At 36.9% G+C, this 14,745-nt stretch overlaps 2 protein-coding genes across 2 annotated transcripts in view; both read right to left on the bottom strand.

Moving 5' to 3' along the window:
* Window positions 1-5,266: 5,266 nt before the first annotated feature.
* Window positions 5,267-7,201, bottom strand: LOC125839197 (uncharacterized). The gene has a single exon (XM_049518170.1). It carries the CDS (start codon window positions 7,199-7,201, stop codon window positions 5,267-5,269), a length of 1,935 nt encoding a protein of 644 aa, XP_049374127.1.
* The window catches only part of LOC125839291 (uncharacterized), a 44,285-nt gene continuing 35,110 nt past the window's right edge, over window positions 5,571-14,745 (bottom strand). The window contains exon 7 of the mRNA XM_049518270.1: window positions 5,571-5,584. The gene's annotated coding sequence lies outside the window, so the exon portion shown is untranslated. The remainder of the gene's footprint in view (window positions 5,585-14,745) is intronic.

Below are 14,745 nucleotides of genomic sequence, written 5' to 3'. Positions count from 1 at the left end.
AAGATATGGCCTGCTGCCCGCCGAAGGTGCAGCTCCCTGGCTATCCTGAATAAAATTCTGAGATGGAGTTCTAGAGAAATTACTTCTAAAAGAGGGCATAGCAGACTGAATTGGCCGGGCTGTAAGTGTCGGCTTCCCTGAACCTCTTGTGTCGGAATCGTGACAGGTACATGTGCTCTTAGCTTTCTTAGCGAACGCCTTAGCCTGCCCATCGTGTCTCACCCCTTCCACATTCTTCACAAAATCTGTTACATCGTTAAACCTTTCCCTGCAGAAGTCATGTGCACAGACAATACTTATAGCTCAGAGTTCAGCCCCTTAACGAATAGACGGATCCTCTCTTCCTCAGTAGTCATCAATTGCGTAGCATATCTAGACAAAGCATGGGACATACCACCTTGCTCCAAAGTCAGGAACTCATCCTTCTTACAATCATTTTTTTAAAACATGTTTTGGTTATCAGGCCATTTATTAATTACATGCCCATTAGGCTAATGTTCAAAAGATGGATCAAAATTGACCCTACAAAAATAAATAAAATAAAAAAACAAACCAAATAAATTCTATTTCTAAAAGCACTAAAATGAAATTTGAAATTGGAACTATCCAGGCACTTCATGGTCAGTCATCTCCGTACCGATTTTGTCCTGGTAAGGACCATTTCTAACTTGATGTCGAGATCCTGCCACCAAGGTATGTCCTTCATTCCTCTCATTTTTATTGGTCTCATTGATTTTTTGTTAATTGCAGTTGTTCTGAACTCTGTTTGTTTGGTTATATATCGTATCCCTGTGACTGTTGGTTGAGCTCTCTATGGGATTTTACTGATTTCCATTGATTTATGAAAAGTAGATTGTTGATCCACCACTGCTCAATCCTCAATTTGGTCAGTGTTGCCCCTTCTATTTGAGTTGTCTTGCTTTTTGTGTTTACTGTGTGGCTCACCATTTGTACTTGTTGTATGTACATGTCTTATTGTTGTACTTTTTGCCCATTTTATATGTTTTTTTTCCTTGGTACTGAAAATTGAGCAATTATTAGAAAATCAGTCCTCATAATTCACCTCCCTGAGGATTTGAAAATGAGGAACAAATTTCCTTTGATGCACCTCCTCTGCTTCTAATATGTTTATTTTCTGCATTGTCTGATTCTTAGTATAGGTACCACTAGTTTATCACTGTTCACTATCTGTTGCCTTGAGATTCTAATTCTTGGAAACAGTTCACCTGAATGTCCCTTTCTCTAGGCTAGGTTAGCTAGGTAATCGGCTAGTTTGTTCCTTCTCTAAAATGTGTGATATAACCATGTTTTTCCTTTGCATGAGCTCCATATTTCCTCCAGAATATTCACTACTTCCATGGTACTTTCCACACTCTTTCCACAATGTTTTTAAGTATAGAGAACAGTTTCTATAATCACCTTGTCAGTTGTGCTTGTTTTATGTACTTTAAAGCATTAAGAGTGTCATTTTTGCTTTGTTTTATTGGGTTGCCGCTATTGTTTTGCTTTGTATTAGTAATTAGAGGTTATCAATCTCCTTAGCCTGAGCTTGTATGAATCCCTTTATTATTTCTCACACAAAAACCCAGGAACTTCTTCTGGATTTCCTTTTGATGCTCCATCAGTGTTGACTTTAATTCAACCAGTATTGGTGGTCTCCAAATAACTCTAGTTACCTTTACTGTTGGATTATAGTTGTGAATAGCCTCTACCACCATTGCTCCATTTGTATGGATGTACATGCATTTCTCCTCCTAGTTTTCATGAATTGAATCAATGTATGCATAATTTGATAGATCACCTTCTTACTGAGATTTTTTCCCCTGTCTTATTGTGTTTCTCCTTTCCACAATTCCCAACTATGATAGAAGGGACAGCCTGAAATATATACTTAATCTGGTGATGTGCATCGATCTCCCACCATCGATTAATAATTGGGATAGCTGCATGTTCTTCACGTTATTCCTACTGGCCCACAGAAGTGATTCCATACCATTTGAGCTACGGGGAGTGTAGAAATACATGAGTAGTGTCTTCTATTTTAGGATTTTCACAACAATAGCATCTTGAAGGGAATTGAATTCCCCACTTCTTCAATGTATCATCTAGGGGTAGTTTGGATTTCCACAATTTCCACATGAAAAAAGATTTTTGATAGGCATACCTTTGATCCACATGAGGTTGTACACCTTGTTAATTTCCTGCTTTTGTCTTACTTTCTGGAATGCAGTACTTACTGTGAATTTCCCCTAGATTCCAATTTCCAGTAAGGTCTATCAAACTCTTCAGTGTCCTTGGGTGGACTGATTCTTTGTAAATGTGATCAGCCAAATCTTGAGGAAGTAATTCTTTTAAAGTTTGTTCATCCCAATGTCCTTCTTCTGCCACTTCTTTGACTAGAATGATGTTTGATCGTACTCAAATTCTGGGGGAATAATTTATACAGAGCACCCAAACCTGTCAGTTATCTAGCCAAAAATTAGAATTACCTTGCTTAATTGACCACCAGATTTCAGGTTCTACTTCTTCTCTGCTTTGATCATTTTCTTCCAGATATATTGTGCTTGTCTTAGTTGTACTACCACTGCATGGTGTTTCTTCAAATATTTATTGCTCATTATAATTTTCCACAATGATTCTCTAGTTCTCATGTTCCACCATAGCTTTGCAACAATGCTTTAGATATATCTGAAGACTCCTGAAACCCACTCCTCCTTCTTCATATGGATGACATAATGTTGTCCAAGTGGCCCAGTGTTTACTAGAGTTTCCAATGAGTTGCTCCAGAAGAATTTAGCAAACATTCTGTGTAGTTGGGCTATGACTCCAGCTGGAGGGTCACATGCTGATAATAAATGAATAGGCATACTCTGTAGGACACATTTTATCAAAGTTGTCCTTCCTCCTATAGATAAGAGTTTTCCAGTCCAGGAACTTAATCTGTTTTGGACTTTATCCAAAGTTCTTTGTAGAAAATATTTGCCTCTGCTATAATACATTGGTACGCCCAAATAGGTGAAAGGAAAATCTTTCCTTGGAATTTTTGTCACGAATATACCTGATCCACTAGAACTTGGGGGTGTGATGATGCATGAAGACCGCACTTTTTGCTTTGTTAATCAGTTGTCCACTTACCTTTTCATACTCTTGCAAGGGTGTTCATTATCAGCTCTAAAGAATATTTATCTGCTATGCAAATATGATAGTATCATCTGCATAAGCTAAATGGTTCACATATGGACTCCACTTTGGCATTCCATACTCCTTGTACCCTCCTTACAATGAAGTGCATTAAGAGCTCTAAAAAAATTCTGTAGCCAGTATAAATAAAGTTGGTGATAAGGGATCACCCTGTTTACTCCCCTTGTGGAACTTAAAGAACCCTTGAGGTTGTCCATTAACTAGTATTAAGTACCAGTTATTGGGATACAATTCTATAAATCATATCTATTAGGATCTCCCCAAAACCTATTTTTTCTGAGCACTTTAGTCAAAAATATTCCAAGATACTCTGTCATAAGCTTTTGCCATGTCTAATTTGATAAAACATTAGCAGGCTTACCCTTACTCTAATATCATTGAACTATCTCTTGAACTAGTAAGATGTTTTCTACAATACTTCTGCCTTTAACAAAGCCTGATTGTTGTGGTGATATTAATGTTGGCAGTAGCTTAGTCAACCTATCATGGATGATTCTAGAAAACACTTTGCTGGTGAAGTTGCTTAGACTGATAGGCCTCATATCTGAGAAAGTGGTGATTTCTTTTTTCTTTGGAATTAGTGTCAGATTCGTACATGTGATGTACCTAGGCAACTCATGCCCACAAAAGAAAGATTTCACCATCTTCGTCATGTCCTTTGCAATTATACCCCAGCAAGTCTGATAGAATTTACCAGTGTATCCATCTGGTCCTCCAGCACTCTCTGCATTTAGTCCAAATACAGCATTCTTAACTTCCTCCTCCTCTGGTAGTTCATTAATTACAATATTTTGTTCTTCTGATACCATCTTAGGTATATACTGCAACATGTCAAAGTCACTTGGAAGTCTTTCCTCTGTAAATTGTTTTGTGTAGAATCTGATTGCCTCCTGCGCTATGTCTTCTTCTCTATCTAACCATTCTCCTCTATCATCTTGGATTCTTTTTTATTTGCAATTTTCTTCTTTTTCCATTAACATGTGCATGGAAAAAATTTGTGTTTCTATCCCCATTCACAAACCATTGCATTCCCGCTTTTTGTTTCCAAAACTTTTCCTCTACTGCATATAATTGATTAAATCAGCCTGCACCTTCTGTAGTCTTTCTCTATTAGTGTTTGTAGGATGATTCTCAAATTCTTGCTCATGGATCTGTACCACTTCTGTCAAAGTATCTATCTGTCTGAATATGTCTCCATATGAGTCCTTACTCCATTTAGATAGTGCCTTACTCACCCTTTTCTGTTTACTGTGAAAGTTAAAGAAAGGGTCAGTACTATGATCTTCTTGCCAGTTCTCTGCTACAACTTTCTGAAAAGCTTCATGTTCCACCCAAAAGTTTAGAAATCTAAATGCTTTCTTGATTGGATTTCTATCTGCTCCACTTGTTATAACTAGAGGAGAGTGATCTGAACCCTGTTTGATAAGATGCTCCACTTCTAAATTAGGAAATAAATTCTGCAAAGCTTGATTACCCAAGCATCTGTCAAGTCTTTTAAATATGCAGGCTGCATCTGATCTACCATTCCACCATGTGTACATACTTCTTTTGAAACCCAAGTCTGTTAACTGGCAAATATTGATACAGTGAATAAAGTCTTCAGTTTCATTAAATTGTACTGGCAATCCCCCATACTTTTCCATATCATCAATTATCACATTGAAATCTCCACCTACTAACCATGGGTTAGTCATAGTTGCTGCAATGGTATATAGATCATCCCATAGAGTTATTCTAGTACGTCTATCTGTGCTAGCATATACTAGTGTCACATGTATTTCTTGTCCATCATCAATATCTGTGAGTTTGAATGATAGTAACTGTTCTGTGTCCATCTGTACTTCCATCTGAAATCTATCCTCCACAAATAACCAAATTTTGCCATTTAAGTTATGACAAGTTGTTTCCATATTTAACCATAATTTATACATGTCAATGTGTCTATAATGTTGAAAAGGTTCCATCAAGGCTATGAAGTTAAAATGTTTTTGCCTATTCATCATTACTACCCTTTCAAAGGCCTGTTGTGAATTAACCGACCTTATATTCCATATAAGTGAGCAATTCATTGAGAGATAGTGTTGGCATGAGCTTTCCTTGTTAGTATACCTCCCGTTGCCTTTGGAGGTACACTTTTATCTCTTCCTTTAGCATTTTTCTTTTCTTTCTTTGTTTTTGCTATTTGTCTAGGAGATAGATCTCCTTTGTTGTTGTCTTGATTTGCTACTGCACTGTTCTCCAATTCATCATCATCTCCAATGTGAACTTCATTTTTATGCTCTCCTTGTGGTTGACTTTCTGTCTTATTTGTTATTATATTCTGATTCTCTGCCCCTATCTGACTACTGTTCTCCTCTATTCTATCTATCTCTCTGTCTTTGCTTTGAGTTTCTATGCTATTGTCTTGATTACCCTGATGTGTGTCTGCCACTACTGATGTAGCTGTTTCTGTTGAATTTGCAGGGTCCTGATTTCCTTGTGTTGCTGGATAGCTATTATTTGGTGATTTTTGGGGGGTGAGCACAACTTGTGGGCTGCCTGAATCTGCAGGCACCTTTTCAATTATATGCAAATCGTCTTTTGTAGCCTCACTAACTATTGTTTCCTCTGTATTCTGTTGCTTTTCTTGTATTATGTCTTCTTCCTGTATCTTTTGTTTCCCCATATTGTCGGTATTCTGGGTTACTTCATCTTCTATATTTTTGCTATTCTGGTTATTGTTATCTTCACTTTGACTGTTGGCTATCTTTGCTGCAGTATGACTTTTGCCAAAAGTTGCTTCTACCCATTGTTTAGTCTTATCTTCACCTTTAAGGTTGCTATCACTTGTTGATCTTTCCACATTTTTCTCTGCTCCATCTTGCTCATCATCTGTGAGATGCACTAAAGTCTCAAATTTATTAGTGATAGCCGTTCCTTTGTCACCTTTATTATCTTTGTGATCCTTATTCTTGTTGTTGTGATTTTGCTGGGTATCATATTCTTTCTGGTTTAGGTCATGCTGCAACTTATTCTTGTTATTTTTATTCTGAACCACGTTCCAATTTTCATGAATCAACTTCCCATTCTTAAACACTCCATTCACGTTTGGTATCTGTTTCCCTTTGTCCTCCTCCTCTTTTTCTTTTCCTTTGTCATTTAGCTTCTTATCTTCCTGCTTTTCTTCTCTCTTTGGCCTATGCTCAGGGTGTAATATCCAGCATCCCTGTAAATCATGTCCTTGAAGTTTACAGTGTGTGCAGTATCTCGGAAGATAATCATAGTGGATTTTTTGCCATTTTGATTTGACTGTTCCCGTCTCCTCTTCTATACAATTGATTTGAATTCTTTTTGGTAGTTCTTTTAGCAAATCAACTTCCACCTTAACCCTCGCACAACTAGGTCTGGTTTGGTTATTAGTGGCTTTGTCAATCACTAGAGGTTTCCCCACAGCTGTTGCCAAAGAAAAAAGGGATTCTTTATCGAACAAATTAGTTGGCAATCCGGGGAACGAAATCCATGCAATGGCAATGGTTGTTTCCTCCTCTGGGTTGAACCACGGATCCCACTTTAAGAATCTTAAGGGGAAATACCTATTCCTTACTCTGAGTTCCCAAGCTTTAGACATCAAAGTTGCATAATCCTCTAGTAATGATAATCTAATCAGTATGTGCCTCTCCTCTAAGAAACCAATATTACATGGTCCTTTAATTTCCAATTGGATCGGAATTGCCTTCCTCAATTCATATAGATCAGGACGTCCATAGGAAAATTTAGCTACCACAGCATATTGGAGATTTTGTCTCACTGTTAACTTCTCAAATTCCTTTTTTGTCCATGTAATCGTTGGCTCCCCATGCAAAAAAATAATAGGTTTAATATCTATAGGCTCCGCCACCTGTGGGCCAATTGAATTATGAACTGCAGCAGCATAATCAAGATTGTTAGTGGTGGTGGTAGGGTTGTTTATGGTGGGCAGACCAACCCCAGTGGGGGGCTGACCGCCGGCCGGCGTGGCCATAGACGGTATTTGAGGTATTCGCGTTCGTAGGGTTTAGAGTTCGTAGGGTTTTTTTTTTGGCAAATTCGGTAGTTGCCATCTTTTTTATCTATTTTACATATTATAATAGTTAAGACTTTATTGTCATTGTTCTTTTCATTTATTGGCATTAAGAAATGATTTGTACATTGGAGCATTCTTATTTATTTAAATTAAAAATAGTCAAAAACACATATGGGATGTCATTCTTTTGAAAGTTTTCTATCAGAACTATTATGTATTTACTTTTCCTACTTGAACTGCCACCCGCTAATTATCAAAACACTTCTGAATTATCAGTTTTTTCTTGTTCCTACCTGAATCATCACCCGAATTGGCCCCAAACCGCCCCAAATCAAAAGAGGGATGTTCTGGTCCAAACCCAACCCAAATCAAAAGAGGGATTTATTTCTTTTAGTTGAGTGGGGTCGAAAAGGGTTTTAAAAAAAACGAGTGAGATGATTGTTTTAAAGTCGTGTGGCATTTTTGGAAATTTAATAAAAACAGTTTAAGAATATTTTTTTTAATTCAATAAAAATAGATTTGTTAATGAAAAGGGTAATATGCAACATTTGTTAGACAACGAAGGTATATATGCACCATTTATTAGATATGACGAGGGTGTATATATATATATATGCGCAACTTATCATGTTTCTCCACAACTTCACTAATAAACTTCAACGTCTTGCCTTTAACATCTTCTAAAACCTCCCAAAAAATCTTCAATAACTCATTTATGAGCCGGCAGTAAACGTAGAAATCCTTAAACATGTAATGACAACAAACTAATCAAAACATCCATTCAAGAAATGCTCATGTTCTGAAATAGCCGTTACAGCAAGGCACAACAAAGAGTTATAATACTACATCAACGTTTCTTTCTCGTTTTTCAACTTAAACTTCTAAGCAAGAGATCGAGATCAACTTAAATCTATGTAGACAATTTCTGTTGTAGGTGATGCACACGAAAGCTTTGAGATCTCAATGAAGAATTCGAATCTTGTGTCAAGAGGTTTCTAATCTAGAAATTGTCCATCGATTAACATTCTCTCCAACACCGGGAAGTTGGCTAAATAAGGTTGATAAGTTGCATCTCAGGCGTTCTTCCCGTAAAGTTTCCTAGTTTAACTTCTCCAAGGTAGTTAAATATCATGTTTGACAAATTTTTGAGTTCAAAGGATTTTTCATAATCACTATCATCTTCATCGAAATCTTAAGAAAGATAACAAGAAGTCAATTCTCAGATTATTGAGGATCCAAAAAGTATGACAAATAACCACTAAATAAGAAAGAAAAGAGTTAAAGAACTACAAACCTGCATTTTGAGATAGTCCGAATATGGGAAGCTTTTTATCAAGCAAAGAACATATGAGAGCTTATAAGATTCCACCAGCAAAATATCAGACATGTACAATAGTTTAACAATGTTAAGATTAAAGGGAAGCCTTGTTGGTGCTTCATATCATTCTTCAACAAAAAACTAAGAAAAGTGATGATTTCAATTACAATGTACCTTTATTTCCTATCTAGATAGTTTGGGGATTTCATTCCTTCTTGTAACACCTCAGATTCAAAAGAGTAGAAAATTTCAGTTTTTCAGAAAAATATTTGGTGTCAGTACCGATGGACGCCATCAACGGTCTGTGTTCTGACTCATGGACCATAGGTAGGCCCGTGGTTGGTCAGTCCTAGTTTTCCAAATCTTGAAAGTCCCAGTACTTAGTGACGATTCACCAGGACGGTCTGTCGTCCTATCTACGAGCCGTAGGTAGGTCTTGTAGGTGAGTCCCAAACTTAGAGAAATTTTAGGGTCAAAAAGTCGAGACCCACAGACCGTAAGTGGGTTCCATTGTTCAAAGGCCCAGAGAATAAGTCTCTAAACCCATCGACGGTCGATCAGGACGGTCCATAGGTGGAACCACGGACCGTAGGTCATTACCGTCGATGGAGGTCGACAGTTATTTTTAATGGGTTTCTTGGTATCTTCCCTAATTATTTTATTTCAATACCCGGTCGTTTTGCCCTCTATTAGAACCCATATATAAAGGTTTTTACCCCCAAAATTACCCATTCAATTCATTCTTTCAATTTACCCAAAATATAGAACAAGTTCATCCTCTCCAAAATATTTATCTTTAGAAGAAAAAGAAAGAGTCAACCTAGGGTTCAAGATCAAGTCTCCAATTCACCAATTGCTTAAGGGCTTTGAGTATTAAGGTATAATAGTTTTCATCTATGGAGCCCTTCCCTCTATAGAGTTTCTAAATTTCCCAATTTTGAAGTTAGAAATTTTCAATTGGAGTTAGGGTTTTCTTCTATGTTATGGGTTCCTTTCAATATTGATTTATTTGATTGATTTATGAAGTAATAAGCATGAATTGAGATAATTCAATGGTTTTAAGATGAATATTGTCACGCCCCGAGCCTACACCCTGGGCGGGACTGGCACTCGAAGACCATTGATGGCCCCAAGTAAACCTTTGGCCTGGCTTACTGACTTAGCAGAAGACTCTAAACATTTTACTATAATCAAATGAACTTACTCAAATAACTTTAGTGAAATAACTCAGAATGTTTAATGGTCAACATTCAACTTGGCCAAAATGGCAACTCAAGTCTTAACATATGAAATGGTAATGTAAAGACGTCTGACTACTAACTGTCTACGAAGCCTCTAAAACAAAGAAGGATGTCGGGACAGGACCCCCGATCATCCTAACATCTGAAAGACTAGAAAGTAAATAAAAGAGTCTTTCGAAATACAAGGAGGCTCACCAACAGACTCTGAATGCTCAAGCTGGATCAACGAGGCGCTGGATGTTGATCCTAGTTACCTGTGTCTGCATCATAAGAAGATGCAGGCCAACTGGCATCAGTACATTAAATGTACGAGTATGTGAGTTTGAATGCTAAAACAAGTTATAGGCTTGAAAGAAATCTGAAGAAAACACTTACCTTGGCTCTTCTCAACTCATGAATAAACTTAACTCAGAATAAAGCAATGAAATATATGCATTATATGAAAAGCTTTATAAAATAGTAAAAGCAACTTAGTTCATTAAAGAAAATGGAATAACAAACTCAATTTTACTCATATACAAAGCAATATAGTTTAGGTGGGAGTTTCTCTAACCGGCAACCACCACTATGAGCCTAAGTGGTGATACAACGTCTTTTGACACGCTGCCAGAACGGTCCTATACTTTGCCGTCATATAGAACTTACTTAACTTAGTGGATCCACTAGCTTAACTTATGTGATCATCTAAAAAGTATGACCCATTAATACCCATGATGGCTACATGGTTTATGGAAACTAGAGTTAATATGATCTCGCATCCCCATAGCGGTGCTCAATACTACTGCCAAAAATATACTTAGCTCATATGTTTAAAAACATAACTCTTTCTTTAGTTTGAGATAATTACTCAAAGCTTAGCCCAAAGGATTTATTGGAATTGATGTTCCCTTTTCTTATTCAAATGTGAAAACATTTATAAACTTTTTTAGGAATACTTAGTTCCATAATAACTTTTTGAGAAATGAACTCAACTCTTTACTCTTTGCTTAACTTGAAAACTTGAGTCTTAAAATGAATTTAAAACATTGTTAAAGACTCTTGAAAACTTTAGGAAACTTTGTTTTGACTTGCTTCTTAACTTCTAGACTTGACTCTTGACTTCTTTGACTTTGATCTTAACTTTCCTTGAATTGGATTATGGATTCAAGGTTCATGATCTCATGTTTATGGATGATTTCATGATGTTTAGATGTACCTTAGAGTGTTAGAATCAACTAGGAAACATAGGTACATCACTTAGAAACTAGTACGAAAAGATGGGGGAAGAATGGGACGAACTGGCGTCCTTGGCGTTCAGAGAGGCGTGGGAAGCCAAGCCCCAAACTTCAGAGGACAAGTTAGGGCGCACTGGCTGGCGTGGCACCCCAAGGGGTAAACTTCAGAGATTCTTTTGGGGCGCGCTGGCTAGCGCAACGCCCCACCCTTTTCCCCAGAAAATTCCGACTTTTCTCCTTCATTTTTCATCTCTAAACCCTCTAAACTTCCATAGTTCTTTCCCCAAACACTTAGGATCATTATTACCCTCAATACCCAATAGATTTTAACTCAAAAAACAAGCCGGAAACACGAATCAAATCAACACTAGACATTCAACAATCAACCAATAAGAATTCAACAATGTTCTTCAAAAACTTCACTTTCTTAACATTCAAACGACTCAAATTTTGCTGAATTGAAACAAGTTAGCGTGTGGGTGAACTAACCCAACACTATGTGATCTCATATACCTTGTAGGGATCACCCCCGACGAATTTCACTCGCAAAGCTTGAACGTTCTTGGCGATTTCTTGATTTCTCTCCTCTTTTTTCTTCTTTCTTCTCCTCTCCAAGCCCTAGCGTAAATTCTAATTTTCTAAACTAAATAAAGTTTTGTTTTACCCCAATTAATTCCTATAAAAGAAATAGGCAAATTAGTAAGGAAAAGACTAGTTTACCCTTCCAAAACCCGGATTAGACTTTCCTTAATCTAATAGTCTAACTTCTAAAGGGCATAACTTACTCATATAAACTCAGAATCGCGCAAACTCGGTGGCATTGAAAAGATCATTCCAAGAGTTTTCCAACCATATCTCGTACTACACCTAAATAATACTGAGTTAGGATTTATGGTAGTTTGAAGTTGACCAGAAACTCTCTTTAACTTACTTGAAATTTTCCAGATTTCTTTATACTTTCCAAAAATGACTATTTCTAGATTTTAAACTTCTTTCTAGTTCTTTCTAGTTGCGAGATGTTACAAATACCCATGAACCCATACATACCCCCATGTTTTCTAAGCTATGATGATAATGTGGGTTTTTAGCCATGAAAGAAGAAGTTTATGAAGATATGCATGTTCTTATGAGATTGATGAAATATGATGTAAGTTGTTTTGAGAGTAAAGTATAAATGTTGATTGTTGTTGTTAATTGTTGTGAAAGGATTTCTCACATAATTAGTCAATGCATGAATGTGAAAGGCTTTCTCACATAAAGCATTCTAAGGTTGAAAGGTCTTCTCACCTAAAATGAATCAAAGTTAAGTTGCTATTCTAATGATGAGGCAAGTGACGATTACCTACGACCTCTAATAAGAAGGGACAAGAGGTGATTAAACCCATATACCCAAATGATAAGGTAAGAAGCGATTACTCATGCCCTTAAAATATAAGATGAATATGATTGATGACTATTCCGTGGGAATTATGCTTAGTACCGAGTGGACAAGTGGCAATTACCCATTATCCCATAAATTATGTGCCAACATAGGTTGTCTAAATAGACATTAGCTAGTGAATCCACGTAAGCTAGAAGTTAAGGTTCTTGCCTTGGCAAATGAGAACACTTTTTTTTGGTGTGGGGAAGACACTGGATTCCATGTTATAGCTCACATGGTCTCAATGTCGGTTAAGGCTAATTTCCCACAAGCATATATAATGATGAACTAAAGTTACTTAAAGAAGTATCTCACAAGTGTTATGATATGAGCTTTACTTGCATTTGACCATGACTACTACGATGTTTTCTAACCTTCTCTTATGGTTTTAACTTGGTTTTTGCATGAGCATGAAAAGGCCTTTTTTAGCATGATTTTTACTACATTATGCATTGCCATCATACTTGGTACATTTTTGTACTAACTCATTGTAACACCCCCGCTATTTGAAAGAGATGGAATTCGAAAGAACCATTTTTGGAAGGAATAAAAATATGAAATTTGGCAAGTATGTTAAGTATGAGTTTTGGGTCAACTTCAAACAACCATAATTCTCAGTACAGGATGAGTTAGGTGTGCCATAAGATATCAAATGAAAGGTCTTTAAATTATCTTTCCAACGCCACCAAGTTTGCTAATTTTCGAGCTTGTATGAAGGAGATATGCCTGTTCAAAGTTGATCTGTCAAAATAAAGAAGGTTAACAGGATTTTAAAGGGGTATTTTGGTCTTTTCATTACCCAATTAAATTATTTCATTTTTAGCAAGATATTTGGGGTTTAAACTGAGTTAGTTCAGTTTACGCAGTTAAGAATTGCGCTCGGGTTTTGAGGGAAGAGAAAAAAGGAGAAAATAGGAGAAAAGTCAAGGCGTTCTTGGAGATTTCTTGCGGAATCGAAGTCGTTTCGCCAAGGGTTGATCCCTAAAGAGGTATGTGAGACTTTCATAGCGTTGGATTTGTTCACACATGTGCCAATCAAGTTTAGTTCAGTGAAATTCGTTCTAGAAAGTTGAAAGTTTGATAATCTTGAATTGTGTTCTTGAAATTGGCTCTCGTTCTTGAGATTTGTTGGGATTATTGAGTTCTTGATGTAATTGTGTCGATTTTAGAGTTTTGTTTGATTAGATTCTTGTGTACATATACTAGGTATTTGAATCTAAAAAGAAATTTAAAAAAAAGAATCGAATTTAGGCGAATTGGGGTTAGAAAATGAAAAAGGAAAAAGTCGGGCGAAACTAACAACCTAGTCCGCGTTGCGGACCTGCCTCCCCTTTTTATAGAATTTTTCTCCGCGTCACGGAGAGGTCACGGACCTCTCTGCCTCAAAATTTATTTCGCGACCAGATATTAAAATGCATCTCCGCGTCGCAGACTTGCTTTCAGACAGTGATTTATTAATCGTTTCTCATGTTTAACTATCTAAAAACACTCCTAAATATCACGAGATCTTTCCTATCACAAATCACAACCTTGAATCCATAAATTTCAAATTCAAGGAAAGTTAAGAGCCAAGTCTAGAGAGTTCTTAGAGTCCTTTCAAAAGTCTTTTGCAAATGCTTTAAACTTGTTTTAAGACTTGAGTTTTGAGTTGAGTAAAGAGTAAATACTGAAGTTCATTTCTTCAAAAGAGTATATGGGGACTATGTATTCCCAAAGAGTAAAATTATGTTGAGACTTGAGTTGCCATTTTGGCCAGTTGAATGTTGATCTTTAAAACATTCTAAGTTATTTGTTGAGATGGTTTTGTTTGATTGTATTTCAATACTTTCTTTTATCATGAGTAAGTCTTCCGCTAAGAGTTAAGTTAGGTCAAGGGTTCACCTGGAGCCAACAATGGTTCTCGAGTACCAGTCTCGCCCAGGGTGTAGGCTCGAGGAGTGACACACATACTCTTGCCTACATTGTTTTCTCCAATGTAGGGTCCAACGTTGCAGGTTCTCATTCCCGTGGCAAAGAGCCACCTTCAGCTTTTACTTAGTAGTGGTGAGTTCTCATGTTTCGAGGATCGAACCTTTATTGCTTTCAGTTTTACTTTTCAGACATTGTACGTGACACCAGGGTTACGTCCTGGTAACTCTTGATGTAATAGAAGGTTTTGAGACTTAGTAGACTTCCGCTTCGTTTTATAAACTCTTTGATATGAAATATTATTTTTAAATCTCTTGATATGCTACAATCTATGTATATGTATGCTAAGTGGCTTGTGTAGGGCCTCTCGGGGTCCTATATGCCATGTTACTCCTAGGGTG

This window comes from Solanum verrucosum, unplaced genomic scaffold, assembly GCF_900185275.1.
Source record: "Solanum verrucosum unplaced genomic scaffold, falcon-dt-bn FXZP01000170.1, whole genome shotgun sequence".
In the NCBI taxonomy this organism is placed as follows: Eukaryota; Viridiplantae; Streptophyta; class Magnoliopsida; order Solanales; family Solanaceae; genus Solanum; species Solanum verrucosum.
This window is presented reverse-complemented; position numbering and strand designations above follow the sequence as displayed.

What these genes read in the sequence shown, in the direction of transcription:
- LOC125839197 (XM_049518170.1), bottom strand. Translation starts at nt 7,201, where the DNA reads ATGGCCACGCCGGCCGGCGGTCAGCCCCCCACTGGGGTTGGTCTGCCC.